At 43.4% G+C, this 15,756-nt stretch overlaps 1 protein-coding gene across 1 annotated transcript in view; it reads right to left on the bottom strand.

The window, feature by feature from the left end:
• Window positions 1–5,574: 5,574 nt before the first annotated feature.
• Window positions 5,575–15,756, bottom strand: part of Kl (klotho) — a 31,281-nt gene continuing 21,099 nt past the window's right edge. The window contains exons 2-5 of the mRNA XM_027413754.2: window positions 14,302–14,812; window positions 12,738–13,006; window positions 6,303–7,404; window positions 5,575–5,912 (exon numbers count right to left, since the gene is read on the bottom strand). Of these exons, the coding sequence (XP_027269555.1) occupies window positions 5,575–5,912; window positions 6,303–7,404; window positions 12,738–13,006; window positions 14,302–14,812 (2,220 nt within the window). The remainder of the gene's footprint in view (window positions 5,913–6,302; window positions 7,405–12,737; window positions 13,007–14,301; window positions 14,813–15,756) is intronic.

Below are 15,756 nucleotides of genomic sequence, written 5' to 3'. Positions count from 1 at the left end.
CTCTATCTCCACATAAAGGAATTGGCAGAATCCTTTCTTCCCAAGAGTGTTTTCCTGGGGCTGGGTTTGTGGCTCAGTTGAAAGTGGCCTTACTTAGGATGCAAAAACCCCCAGTCCCCAGCACCACAGACATCTCAGCTCTTGGGAGGTAGAGATAGGAGGATCAGAAGTTCAAGGCCATCCTCTGCTATCTAGTGGTTCAAGACCAATCTAGGATATGTGAGACTTTTTCTCAGAAAACAACAAAAAATTTGTGGTTGGGGATTTAGCGCAGTAAATAGTGGAGCATATGATAACGAGTAACAGCATGAGGTCTGCGATTCAGTCCAGCACTAGCGGGAGGAAATTACATACTTGTGTGTGTACACACGTGCACACACACACACACACACACACACACACACACACACACACACACACACACACAGGGAAAGCTCATGCTGACGTCCTAGACTTGACTGTCTGCCTTAAAGACTTGTCCCTACTCTGTCTTCCTCTCCTCACCAGCTTCCTCACCTTCTCACACCTACTGAATCGGCTCTTGCCCATCTTCCATAGAGCCCCATGGGTCTCAGAGAGCAAGCTACCAGAATTACCCCCACAGGCCCTTTGCCAGTCATCCGGCCAGCCCGCATGTGCTGCGCCCATTCCCCAAGGCACTTCAGAAGAGGCCAAAGGCATCTGCATTTTGACACACACACAGGCTCTGAGACCTGAAGTGTTGCTCCACTCAGGAGCCCCCAGAGCGGAACCCTCGCCCGCTTTCCTGCTTTGTCCCTGTCCTTTCTTCTTCTCTGGGTGAATAGTGGTGGCTTCCTGTATCTCCAGGCCTGCTGGAATCATGCACCTCGACTTCTAGTCTGACAGGATGCCCAATCTGCACGGTGCTCATGAAGGAGGGTTGGTAAGTCAGTGACAGGCAGGGATAAATTAAAGCCATTTTATCATGGTACCAATAACAATAAAAGCTGCTTGATTTATCATCTTGTCTATGAGTTCATCTTCACTGTCAATTTTTCTCTAATTTTATGTCCATTACTCTCCTTTCTGGCTTAGCATTTCTGCACCACCCCCACTCCCACAGGCATCCCCATATCCCCACCCCATGTTGACCTCTACCCCCACCTCCATTCCTATCCCCCCAATCTCATCCCCACCCCATTCCCCCATTCCTCCACCTCCATTTCTATGCCCTTATCCCATCTCCATCCTCATCCCCCCCCACCTTCATCCCCATCCCTACCTCACCCCCACCCTGTCTATTGAAACATGTCTATTTGCAGCCTTGGGACTATGTATCAGGGATTGATGATAACCTGTAATTTAAAGGGGAAAACAGGCTATAAAGCCTTCCTGTCATAAACGCAGCACTACGGCCCTGAGCACTGCACTTTGCCATCTAGTATAACTTGGATGTGATCCATCAAAGCTTTGAGTCCCTTTCAGTTGGCGACCAGAACAATATGAATAATGCCTTAGGTGACACTGTGCTCAAAGCTGCTAGAGCGCAGATAGTACAGCCATGCTCATCAGTTCTAGTAATTTATTAAGGGGAAAGGTGCTGTTTCTATTGAAAGTTATTTACACAAAACAAATAAGGGCATTTCCTGTTGTTTTACCATTAATGAGGCATATTGAAAGATTGTACTAAACTCAGAAACTCCAGTTAAAGGTTTTGGAAATACATGAAAAAAGGAAGTAAGTTTGCAACTGTTTACCAACTGAATAGCAAATACACAAATAGCACTGTTTTGTCTGTGTCATTAGATTGTTTCAAAAGAGCAGATGGTACAACACACAAATATAAAAGCATTTTCAGCCAACCAATAAAACATTTGTATAACTAAACAAAATAACACAACAAAAGAACTTAGTGCCATAAAGTAAATGTAAGAATTGAATTTTCTTTTCAGTTTTACTAAGGGAGTCTATCTACAAACATGCCTATGAAAAATAACAAATAAAATAACTAATGCTTCAGGGTAAATAAACCATTTTGACAGTAACAGACTTTGTTTTTACAATATTATGCTCTAAATATTGAGTTATCAAGAAATCTGAAACATGTTGAGAGTAAGTGGAATTAATCTAGGAAAAAAAACTATGTCTGAGTGTATTATAGTCTTTTCATCACTGTGATGAAATAACACCCCCCCAAAAGACTCTTAGCCTAAGAATTTTACTAAGTGTTAGGATTATCAGAGATGATATGGGGGGCAGCTAGAAATGACTCAGTGGTTAAGAGCACTGGCTGCTCTTCCAGAGGACCTGGGTTCAGTTCCCAGCACCCATGTAGTAATTGGCAACCATCTATAACTCCAGGTCCAAAGGATCTGACACCTGCTTCTGTCCTCCACGGGTACCACATGCATACTTACACAGGCAAAACACCCATATAAATAAAATAAAAATAAATAAAATCTCAAAAGAATAAAAAAGCACAATAGGGGACTTTTGAATGGATGCATTTCACAAGATGACCATGAGCGTATTGGACCCATGGGGAGAATGCAATGGTTTGAATGTAAAAGCTCCCCAGAGACCCATGTGTTTGAACACTTGGTGTCCAGCTGATGGCGCTGTTTCAAGAGGTTCCGGAAGCATTAGGAGATTGAAGTGGGTTACTAAGGGCAAGCCTTGAGTCTGGACAACCTGACCCTATTGTCCTCCACACTGGCCCCGCCCCCCATGGCAGCTGCAACCTGACTCACACCCCTGCTGTCATCCCACCTGCTGTGATGGACTTAAATCTCAAAGAGATTTAAGCCAAAATAAACACTGCTTCCCCTCAATTGTTTCTGGTCAGGTATTTGATCACTGCCAAGGGAAAAGCTGCAATCCACATACAGACCTTTAGAAGATACTTTTCACCAATAGCTTAGCCTAGTTGGGAATTAAATGTGAATTATTTTATAGGCCTTAGAGGGAGGATGGAAAAGAGGGTGGGTTGGTTTGTCACTCCTACTATGTCTCCCTAGGTATTCATCTATTGGACTTTTAATTCTCCGAGTCACATGAACAGTTATTTGGTCCTCAGAGGTCATTTGAAGTAGATGGAGTCGGGAAGATGGGGGTCCCCATGATGAAGGTGGTGGCTTTATAAGGAGGCAAGTGTTGACGAACCAGCTCCGTCTTGACACCATGTTGTACAGCAAGAGGCCTGTACCAGATGCCAGGTTTGCACTTCCTGGCATACCTTTGAGATGAATAAGCTTCTATTCTTTATGCGTTGTCTAGTTTGAAGTATTCATTCATCATAGTAGAAAATTAAGACAACCCCACTTGCCAGAAAGCCCTGCTCCTTAGCCCATCTCTGCCTGCTCCCCACCACACTCAGTCCTCAGGTCTGATGGAGAGATTCCCTGCCTCCTCCATCTGGCAGTGGCTGGCATTCTTTGAAATTCTACTGGACACAAAGTTCCCATGATACCCTCATTCAGCTGAAGGGTTTTGAGGTGACCTTCCTCCTCTTCCTAAGCACTTTGCCATTCTCTTTCTGTCAGCTTTGGCTTTTTGTCTGTGTTGTTCTCAGGTCTCACCTCCTGTGGCCATCTGAATGTCCTTATTGCTCTGGTCACCTCTGTATACCTTAGCTAACTTGGTGATACTTTTTACTTTATTGCATTTTTTTTAAAACAGTCTCATTCTGTAGCTCAGGCTGGCCTTGACCTCCCCAGTCATTGTTCTGTCTCAGCCTTTCAAGTACTAGATAATAAACATGACACCCACCAGCAACCTACAAGCACGCGATTATGATAGAAACAGATCACTGTTCTTTACCTTCAAGTAATGGAGTAAATGAGCAGCAAGATACTATTTTTAAATGATATTTATTATTGAGCTGATTAACGGAAATTGACCTAACAAATGAGACAGTTCTGAGCTAGTCTAACAATATTTTCCATAACCATTAAAATTTGCTCTTGGAGACTAAGGACAGAAAAATTATTCAATACAAATGAATAAAGAAGATGTATACCTATGTACAACATGATCTGATTACATAAAATACAGCACATAGGAACTGTCAATGGTGTCTCTGTATTGTATTACAGGTGATCCTTTTCTTTATAGATAGTTTTGTCTTTTAAATTTTTACAATTAATATATATTACTCTGTAATCAAGAAAATAGACACATAAAATAAACTATTGATTCTATAACATTTGATTTCAATAACAAGTCCAGCTGTATAAAGAACACCACAGCAAAAGCTGATTGCTCATGAGGAAAACCATACCACATCACAAGATGAAGTATGACACAGTAATGAGTTAGGCATTGTGACCCTGTGTCAGCAGGGGTAGCTATGCCTGATTTGATTGGCTTATCTTGCCTGTCTGGTATAGGCTTATCTCTAAGACCACTCAGTTGTAGCAAGGAAACTTCCCCATGTGGGACTCAGTAAGACTTAGGGTAGAGGGTATTGAAGGAGAAAACCCAATTAGCCCTTTCGATAGAAGTCAGTAGCTTGGTCAGTGTCAAAGCTCCAAGTGGGACTAGTTCAAAGCTCATTCACAGATGCAGAAGCACAGAGCAGCTCTCAGTGACCATAAAGAGAGATTTCCAGTGTGTTCACACCGGACTGCGCTTGGATCTCCTATGAAGTTTGAAAACTATTGTGTTGAAGCAGTGACGGTGTTATTCTTCACAGGTTGAGTGAGAGTTCATCTTTCTTTATGTGGGAAAGGTCATTTCATTCATTCCAAGGTCTGCTCAAAGATAAAAGGATGTTCAATCAAATCACTCATGTTGCTCATTTAAAAAAAAAGAATAAGAAGAAAAATCCCTCCTTTCTCCTTCCTAGAACCACAGTCAGTTTCCCAAAGAGGCCAGCAGCTCATTACTCATCTTTATTTTTTGTGAACATTTATCAAAAAAGAAAGAAAGAAAGAAAATTCTCCAACATGCAGTCTATCGAAGGACAGCCAGTAAGAGAGAGCCCTCAAGGATCTGGGGTTTAGAGGGCACCTCAAAAACACTCACAGCAATGTAAGTCTTCATAATGTGCTCTCTGAGTATATTCATAAATTAATATTAGCAGCATGTGATAAAAATAGTGCTCTTAAAAGGGCTGTTTCAGCCAAGGGTCTCTTGGCCATCTCTACTATACATCCTTCCATCATTGCCTCGTGAAAATGGAACAGGGAAAGTCATAGCTGTTAGGTATCACCGCAACTGAGATTGTCACTTGCAAAAACATGTGAAATTTAAAAATGGGCACAGGTAGATTCTCATCTGTTTTCCTAATGTTGATCTTCAAACTTCTGTCCAGTTAGCACTGCTATGGCACCATGCTTCCTGTCTTCCTTAACGGTACTGTAGAAACTGTGGTGAGTACAGTTGCATCATCACCCACAAAGACGGCAAATTCAGGTACTATTCATCTTACCATTATTTTACAGTCACCAATATGTTACAAAGCTTCTGCCATCTGTGACAAAAAAAGAAACAAAAAGTTTTCTAGAATCCAAATGTGTGCAACAGGGCGTCACAACAGAGAGGAACAAATGGCTAACAGCTGATGGCGTGTGCATAACGACCCCAAAGCAAACAGCCAGGAAGACATTTGCACTACTTATAACTTCTCCTGCCTTTTTTGGAGTAGTAAAAAATAAGCGAGAGAGAAATAATAAAAGCAAAAACCAGAAATGCGAGGAAGATTAGTAAAGACTTCCGGGTGTGAAAAAAGCTGCATTCGGTGCACACGGTGTACTCCTCTGGACAAAGCCTTCCCTGTGTTTCAGATCCCAGGAAGCCATTGTTGTCGACAATTTTCCTATAATGTCTCATGGATGGTTTGGGCTCAAACTGATTCACAGCGTATCGATAAAAGCCAAACTTGGGAGCTGAACGGTCACTAAGCGAATAAGCAAAATAGCCACGGAGGTTGATTCCGTCCAACACGTAGGCTGGGGAAACAAAAGGCATGAGAGGATTACTGAAACATTTTGCACACAATTCAGCCTTTTTACACAGCTTTGGTGGGTAAAGAAAAGACCGGATACCATCCAATAAAGCTTCCGGCGCACCAGAGTTCACTGGGAAAAGTTTTACACAAGAACAATCAGGCAAATCTCAAGACAACATGGAACTACACTACACAGTTGATTTTGCACAATCAAAACTACACTTTATTTTTAGCACATCAAGCGGTTAAAATGGCTGTGGGGGCACCTATCAGCAGATGAAAGGATAACGGAATTGTGGCACCTGTATGTGGGATTTGGTTCAATGAAAAGACGTCATTTGCAGGAAAATGGATACAACAGAGATCATTATGTTACGCAGAGAAGGCTCACCTTTCAGGGCCTCGTTCACATAACTCTCAACATAATACGTCCTCAGTGCATCTTGCTCGGCGTGGGGATCGTCATCTATGCCATTGGCTGTCACATACATGGGGACATCTCCGTATTTGAACCTCATCCAGTTGAGCACTTTGCGCAGCCCCCAAGGCACCACGGCCACCTGACTGGGAGAGTTGAGCCACGTGATGTCAGTCATCTCCTGAACGTCCAGGTAGTCGTTGTATTTTATCGGGTCCTCCTTTTCCCAGTCTACAAGGATGGTGGTGTAATGACTCAACGCCAGGAAATCAAAGGAACCCCGGATTATCTTTTCTTCGTCTTCAGTGAAATAGGGCAAAAGGAAATTGTTTTTTTGGTTCAGCCAGTCTCTCATCACACGTGGATAATCTCCGGAACCGAAAATGGGCTCTGCTAGCCAGCCAATGTCAAATTCCAAAACTCTCTCGGCCACTTCTTTGTCCTTTTGAGAGAAAGAGCAGGCCGGTTCTATCCAGTCCGCCTGCAGGGCAATGGATATTTTACCTTTCTGAGCCGCCCTAAACTTCTCGTCGTACAAGCGCCAAGCCAAGGCGTGAGCTTTCAGGAGGTGATGCCCGGCACGGTAGGTCATGTTCCGTGTGTTGGGCTCGTTTATGGTGATCCAGAATTTGACCCGGTGGCCCAGCTCCTTAAAGCACAAGTTCGCATAGTCTGCAAATGCCAGGGCAGTGTGCGGGTTCTCCCAGGCCCCCTGTTTGGCCAGGACATGTGGCAGGCCTTGGTGTGGGGCTGCTGGTTGCCACAGGGCCACCACCGGAGTGATGTTGGCGCGCACCAGCTCACTGATAACGCAGCGGTAGAAGTGCAGAACCGTGCGGTTCACTTGGGTCTGGTTACCCAGAGGCAAGATCAGGGCCCAGTCCAGGGAGAAGCGAAAGTGGGTGACATGAACTTCTCGAAGTAAGGCTATCTGAGGCCGGATGGCAGAGAAATCAACACAGTAGGGTTTTCTCCTCTTGCCTACAACCCCGTCCACTTTAATAAGCCTCTTACTGTGATGCACGTCCCACAGGTAGATGTTCGGATCGGTAAACTGGGAGAGAGTGGTGTCCACCTACAAAGAATCAAGCAACTATTACCTACCTGAACAGACCTGAAAAAACTCGGGTAATATTTCAACAGCGATAGCAAGCAAGGGCTGCACAATTAGGCTCTCATCCAGCTGAATGCTTAAACTGCTGTTCACAAGAAAGAAAACATTACTCTCCTCCATTTCTTAAATGCATGTGTCTATATTACCCGTTGTTCTTGCTAACGCAAACTCTTAAGATACGTTTTTAAGTCTGAATTTTGTCACTTCAGATAACAGACACTAGTGGTTTCTATACACAGTACTCTAGAATACAAGCAAGAGGCTTTTTTATTGTTTTATTTTAATTAAAAAAAAAAAAACATGTAGCCCAGGCTGGTCTCTCCTGCCTCTGCCTCTTGAATGCTGTGAATACAGGTGTATACCCCTGCAACTAGCATGGATGTTTTGGTTTTAATATCAGAAGCCACTAACAGTATAAGGCTGCTCTTTATTTATTTTTAAAGGTGTATTTATTTTTGTTTTATGTGCGTGGGTGTTGCCTGCATGTGTGTCTGTGCACCACGTGCATGCAGTGCCCATAGCGGCCAGAAGAGGGCATCAGATCTCCCAGAACTGGATTTACAGATGGGTGTTAGCTATTGCGTGGATTCTGGGAATCAAATCAGAGTCCCCTGCAAGAGCAGCCAGTGCTCTTGACCACTGAGCCATCTCTCCAGCCCTAAGAATACTTTTTAGAAACAAAAACAAATTTGAAAAATAGGAAAAGAAGAAAATTTGGTTATGAATGGTTTAAAGTCAGGAAATGAAGTGACACACATTACTAAACCCTGCTTGTTAAAATTATGCTCTGTATTGAGGCTTATTCTTGGTGCCAAATATGTGTAACCCTGTCTTTTGTTGGCTTGAGAGACAATGAAAAAATCATAGATAACACAGTGTGATTATTTTAAAAAGTCTGAAAGTACACAAAAAAGCAGTGTTGTCATTGACCTATGGGGGGAGGGGGGATCCTAAGTGTAGTTTTAGGCTTTGAGTTTTCTAAATTATTTTTTCCTGTAACAATATGAGCAATAACTTTTCTCAGCCATAAGATATGTAAGCCTCCAAATCGAAAACAGTCTCTAGGAAAAGTAGGCCAAGTGTGAGAGCAACATCATAAAATCTTGTGACTTGCATAGAAAGGAAAAACCCACCTGCCACTGGCAACCAACCTAAGCTGGATTTTGCTGGGAAATAATCCTCCGAGGACAGGTGCCTTCCTCTGACCTGACTGAAAGGGCAGGGGGTTGGATAAACCCTGATCTTGATTCTGTGGCAGAGGTTTTGTTGTCAATGTAGGAGAGACGGAGTGGACCGGGTCGGGGGGGGGGGGCAGTGCTGTGTTTACAAAGGAGAGCAATAAACAGCTACTGGTCTGAGGGACACTTCCATGGCTCACCCACCCGCTTCTCCTGAAGCTGAGGGAACGGGTCAGAAGTCCCCTTCCACTGTGAATGCCCACAAATGCTTCAGTGTCAGCTTCACACGAAGGTTGAGTGCTCCGCTTATTTTTATTCAGCTCTGAATGGGCTAAAGTCATAACTTCTCTCCCAGAATCATCCCAGAACAACAATTTCTGTTCAATCTAACTAAAAACAAATATGAAAGACCATGATAAGAATTTGGGTAGTAGGATCAGTTCTCTAAAATATGGGACACTTAGAAATGAGTGTAGGCAAAAGTCCATCTAACTTAGTAATTTATTAACTTAGGTTTTATTAAAAAGCAAAAAAAAAAACTGCCTTTGAGAAGGGATGGGTACAGAACGTGTATTTAATTTGTTACTGATGAAAGTTTCTCCTCCCGGGGTGGACAGCAAAGATGTCCCATGTTGTGTGTAACCTATTTCACCTCTGTTAATTAAGAGCATCTGTGGCAATGAGCAAACAAACCCATGTGCTGGGACACCAGATCTAAGCAAAGTGACAGCCCTGTGAGTGCACCCACAAGCAAACTTCTAACGGGGTGGGGGGGAAGGAATGTTTTCAAAGTCATTTGGGTGAAATGTACGCTTCAACTCTTGAATTAAGAGCATTAACTAGGAGGGAAAAAGAGAAACTTTAGTGATTTAAAAATCACTTCTCAAAGTTTCTTGGTTGCAGTGGACAACAGTTAATGCAGAAACTCACAACTCAGGGACCATCTAAGAAGGGTGGGAAGATTGCAAGGGTAGAGGTTAGGGAGGATCAGAGGTAGACGGCATCCTCCAGGCAGACAGGATCCCTGTACTCATAAACTCCCAGCAGCTGTGGTTGTCTTCACAGAACCAGCCAGTCAACAAATTAGTAAAACATTTAAAAAGCACCCACTCCTGAGAAGCTATGGGTAGGTGATGGTTTCTAGAAGGGGGAGAATCAATTTTCTTCAAGGGCATAGCTCCTGATAGGTGGACCATGTTCCCGAGGATGGCCCTGCACCAGGATCACACCGGCACAAATCGGGATCAGTGCCTATTTAAAGAGGAGGGAGAATGTGAAGTTTGGGGATTTGAGAAGGCATGGATGGATCTGGGGGAAGTTAGGAGTATAGTAGGAGGTAAATATGATCAAAATACACTTATAGAATTCTCAAAGAATTAATAAAACCATTCTAAAAAAAAAACCTCACTTTTCGAGACATTAATATAACTTTGTAGAAGTGCTGAGCATTGCTTGTCAAGAAGACGCCCAGCTCATACTGAGAGAACAAAGAAAGAGTTTTTTTGTCTTTGTCAGCCAGGGAGTTGTTTTGAGAAGAGCTTGGATAGCATGAGGGGGAGCCAGCAGTATGTGCATACAGAAGCAAACGCTAGCTGTAGACTGTTCCCACCGGCAAGCTTACAGCACGTTCACACCGCAGCAGCATTGAGAGTAGCTTTATGTTGGGGTCACAGAGGACACATAAGAGGGACAGGCACTCTGAGTGGATGATCTCAAAGGACAGTGAAACCTGAGAGAAGGTTTTAGGGCCACTGCATGACTGACCTCAGATAAGATCCTGACTCAGCCATAAGAGCTGGGACGTGGGACTCAGTAAGAGGCCCAGCAGGTGCAAGGCCCTGCAAAATGAATAGACAACAAAAACAGTTGCTTCCAAGGCATATATAAAAAAAGGAATTCTTTCCTCATTTTTGGTTCTGATTGGGGTTGCCTGTCTCTTTCAAGAACACAGAACATATGCCTAGCACCCACTCACTATTTACTAGGTCTCAAAGTGAAGACACAACCCTTCCCCAGGGAACAGGGTAAGAGGAGAGTGGCTTCCCCCATAGCCCTGCCTCCCTGCACAGATACAAGTCTGAGTCTTCTCTGAGTGCAAACGACTGAACTTGTCACTTGCCAGACTCCAGCTACCATGAGAGATGGTATGTATGAGCTTCCAGTACAGGAACATGTCTAGCAGGGACCTCTCATGAGGTAGGAAGATCAAACCAGGACCAGGAATTATCTAATTGACTCCTGGCTCCAACAAAGCTAAGGAGGCAGGGGTTGTAGGAGGCATCTAGTTTCTTCTGCTCCCCCTCCTCCTCCTTCTTCAACATCCCCATTTCTGCCACCTTAGAACCCACCTAAGTTCCCCTGTAGTTTCTGACAAAGTAGGGTAGGACATTCCAGATGGCCTTGAACTGAGGGAGAGACAGGGAGATAGATGAGGAGACTGAGAAGGATGGTGCTGCCTTGGCTGTCTACATACATGTCCCATACATGTCTCAGACATCCCTGTGGTGTTAGCCAGTGTACCATCAATTCTAGAAAGTTTGAGAGAATTGAGTTAAGTAGACAAGGCTGACCAGAGTTCATAGCTTTGGACATTGTGGTCCATAATCAATGGACATCCTGGTCCATAATAGATGGACCTCATGGTCTGGGGGGCCTGTGGTGAGCTGGCACACCACAGTAAGGGGCACAGAGTAGCACAAACTGCTCATGTCATGGTTAAATCGGGGGGGGGGGGAGGAAGAGGAAGTGGCAGAGGTCCCACTGCTCTCTTCTAGGACATGTCCTCTGTGACCTAAAGACCTCACCTAGCAGTCCCAGTACCTCAGTCTTCAATGAGCTGCCAATAGCACCAAGCTAGAAAGCAAGACCTTAACAAGGAACCTGGTGGGAGCCATCCCAGGCCCTGGTGCAGCTCCAGCCAGCATTGCCCAGTTGTCTTCCGAAGGTGAATAGGGTGTTTTAAGTCCAAAATCACCTCTAGAATGAGCTACGCAGTCTAAAAGCCAAAAGAACAACGTACAGCAGCAGGGACAGAAAAGCATCAAGGATACACTAGGTACTTCCTAACAAAAGAAACAATTTGGTGTCTATAAGAAAGCAAAACTCCATTTCAGTAAGAAAGCCTCTCCTTGGGCCTAAGCATTCTTCCAAATGTTTCTTCTGAAGCTACAACGTGTAGGACCAAGGAATTGGCTAGAACAGCAGTTCTCAACCTGTGGGTAGCAACCCCTTTGGGGATCGAATGACCCTTTCACAGGGAAAACACAGATAAGACCATTGGAAAACATGGATATTTACATTACAATTAATAATAGTTGCAAAGTTATAGTTATGAAGTAACAACTAAAATAATTTCATGTTTTGGGGGTGGGGTCACTACAACATGAGGAGTTGTATTAAAGGATTGCACCATCAGGAAGGTTGAGAAACACTGGACTGGAAGAATCCCAACATGCTGAACCTCGAGATCTGACTATAGATACTGAACTTTTGTCTTGATCACTAGAGTAACCCAGCAACTCGCACAAGGTTTTGTACACAATAGGCAGCCACGAAGTGCTTACATAAAGTATTCAGTCAGACCCTAAGAAATAAGTCCTTTTAAAATTGGTGAAATTAAAAACAGTTTTGAGGCCTAGCTACAGTTAATACTCAATAAATACTAAGTGGTCGTTTAGAAGTACCCCATGCTATCAATAAGCCATCGGAGCAATGGTTTGCTCCGATTTGAGGTGTTTCCTAACAGCCCGGGGTGGGACATTTTCAGCTAAGAGGGATCTGCTAAATGTCCCAGCCCTGTTCTCAGAAACTTCTCCAAGACTCTCTGGACTTCCATGTTGTATCTTCCTTATGAAAACTTTGACTTCTTGTAGTGGGATTTCAACCATAACACTAAAGGAAGGTGCCTTGTCTTTGTATTGTCCTAGGAGATCTTAAATTTTTGGACCTAATAAGTGCAAGACGAAGATGTTTGAAGAGCAAAGTATTCTGGACTATGTGCGTCACGTGCTCACTAGAGAACCCTCTTTGACTCAAAGTCTATACCCTGATGAGGATGCACTACCTACTGGCAAGAAGCTTACTGGTACTACCGATGGGTTTTGTCAGCGGACTTACTTGAATGTAGTTGTCAGCAACTCCCCAAGCAAAGCCACAGGGAAATGTCCCTTCTAGGGGTTGGTTTTCAGGCAAAGGAGGGAAGCCATTGTTCTCTATCAGCTTTTGGTAGAACAAGGCCGAAGACTTCGGCAACAGGACCTTGTCCTGACTCAGAAAGTCGACATAGAAGAGTCCACGTCGGATGCTGTAGCCCCTGTGCCACTCGAAACCATCCATGAGGGACCACGCGGTGTACCCAATGACGTCGACCCCATCCAGCCTGATGGCTGCAGAGGAAGAGAGGACAAGAGCCGTGTCATCCTCCACTGGGTGACTCAAGAGCATCTGAGGGGGTTTTACTCTTAAGGAAACAAGGCAAGGGACTGGGGAGATGGCTCCGCAGTTAAGAGCACTGGCTGCTCTTGCAGAAGAGCCAGCTTGGGTTCCCAGCATCCGCACGGCGGCTCACATCTGTGACTCCAGTCCCAGGGGATCTGATGCCCTCTTCTGTGGACATCGAATGCTTGTGGTGCACATACACATGAGCAAGCAAGCATTCACACACATAAAATGAAAATAAATAAAATCTCAAAACAATAAAAGACACAAGTCAGATATAATGCTTCTTGTGTAGTAAACAATTTTTTTTCTTGCTCACAAAAGGCTCTCATCAAATTTAGATAACTTTGCCTATAAGTGTCTTCATAGACAGTCTTACCTCCACAGTTGCAGATACTTTCTCATTGCCTCTCTAACCTGGGCACCAAGCATTGTGACTTGTGTCTTCTTTTGAGTCCTGTACTGTAGATGAAACCAAGGGTCTTGGGGTGCCAGGCACCTACTCTATACCTGGCCCAATTTTCCCATCTCTAACCTATAATTTATCCAGATCATATAGATGTTCCTCTTGCTTTAAAAAACATTTTATTGTGGAAGGAGGGAGAGAGTGGTGGTTATAAATGACCAATATACAATGTATAAATGTATGGAAATTTCAAAGAATAAAAAAATTAAAGAAAAAGCATTTTATTCAGCTAAAACAAATGAACTAGAAATATGGGCATGAAGCTAGATAGCCTGAGATTTGCAATATTACATTTTATAATCTAACAATGTAAATGAGAAACTGTGAGCCAACTAATTTTAAATATTAACCCTGTTTTGTTGTTTTATCAACAAATTATCAAAGTTCCTTTTATGGAACTTTGAAAACTAAGTTTCTGAAGGGCCCAAATGAGAGAGGTGTTACATAAATATATTTTTGCTACTACCCAAATTATCTACATTGTGACGAAAATATGTATCTATATTTTTCAGTAGTCTTAAAGGTATATGTGTAATGTGCGTGTGTTGTATGTGTTGTAATATGTAGTATGTGTGTGTGTCTATGATGTGTGGTATGTATATTTGAGGGTATGTGTATGATATATGTGTGGTGTGTGTGGTATTGTAGCATGATGTCTGTGTGTATGATGTGTATATGTGATGTGTATGTGGTGTGTGGGGGGGTCATGTGTGGTATACGTGGTATGAGGGGACCCTGAATTTTGGCATGAAATGGCAATTTTACTTAAAAGCCTACCTTTTAAAGTTTCCATTATGAACTTCTTGAGGTAATACATGTATTTGGCATCATCTCTTTTTGTGGTTCCTGAGACAAACCAACCATTTTCCACAATAAATATTTGAGGGTGGTTATATTCCAGATCTATCCAAGAGAGGAGCTGCCTAAGGCTGGGAGATTCCAACTGATGGAATTTCATGTGAGGGTCCAATAGTTGAAAACTCAATGTTGGTCCAAATGAAAGAGCAAAAAAGTCAGCTGTTCCCTTGATGAACTTCTTCTCAGATTCGGTAAAATCAGGCAGAAGGGAGGAGAGGTTGCTCTTCATGCTCTCTGGGTAGTCCCCATCAATAAATATGGGTTTGGCAAACCAGCCTAGCACAAAGTCCAGAGACTTCTGGCATTCTCTGATGTTATGGTCGGTCATTCTCCGAGGACTGATCCAGTGGGAACTTAAGGCAATAGACACCTGGCCTCCCTGAGTGGGGCGGAAGGAGGTATTGTAGAGATGCCAGACTTTGGCATGAGCCTACGGAGAGAAAAACATGGTGAATTTCTCCCTGATTGTAAGGAGACATGCAGTCCTTAATAAATTCCTCAGCCCACTGATGATGTCATGGGACCTAACACAGTAACTCGTCCACAGTACAGCAATCAGCTACAGCCAAAAAGACCACCATGCAGAGAACTGCCACCTCAATCAGAGAGGTTTCTGGTGTGTGTTACCAGCCAATGGAAAAATGGAAATGTGTTGTATTGCGTGTGTAATTATGATTCACACTGGAAAAATTAATAAAATAAGAATTTTTATAATAGCTTCCTGGTAAGTTTGTCTTTGGATTATGTCCCTTTTAATTAATGGGTTTGATAAAAAGAACCAATCTCCCATCTGTGGCCATACCAGGAATTTCTAAATAGGATTATATGTTTTATTCTAAGAGACTGGGAGTTTCCAAATGGACTCCAGTTGTTTGAGTCAATCGACTGCTTCTCATTTGTCTCTTGTCACATGTGCTCTCACAATCTGCTTTTCCCTGGGAATCAGCACCATAAACTGAAAGATGAATCTTGGTATCTTGGCCCATCCTCCAGAGTGCTGAGACAATGCTGGCTCCTGGAAGTGCAAGAGACAAGCCAGGAGCAAGAGACAACTGCACACAGCTGTGAGGACATGGGCTGGTATGCCTTGGCCCTTGCAGTGTCGCTTTTCACGGCCAACTTTGCGCTTCCAGAAAACCCTCTGACTCCCAATAGTTCGTGTGTTTCTTTTTCACTTAACAAACACTGGAGCGAATCTGGGTTTTATTCCCTCTTTACCTTTGAACTCCTGGATTAATTCTTCCTATCCTCCTACAAATACAAGGGCTATTTGTCAGCCTTTTATTCCCCCGACACACATTTGGGAAACTCCTCTCATTTGCTGTTCTATTCTGTGTAGTTTCCAGAACAACTCACCCAGTTTTCCTGTCCCTG

Source organism: Cricetulus griseus, chromosome 4 (assembly GCF_003668045.3).
Source record: "Cricetulus griseus strain 17A/GY chromosome 4, alternate assembly CriGri-PICRH-1.0, whole genome shotgun sequence".
NCBI lineage: Eukaryota > Metazoa > Chordata > Mammalia > Rodentia > Cricetidae > Cricetulus > Cricetulus griseus.
Note: the sequence above shows the minus strand (reverse complement) of the source record. Positions and strands in the feature narration are given on the sequence as shown.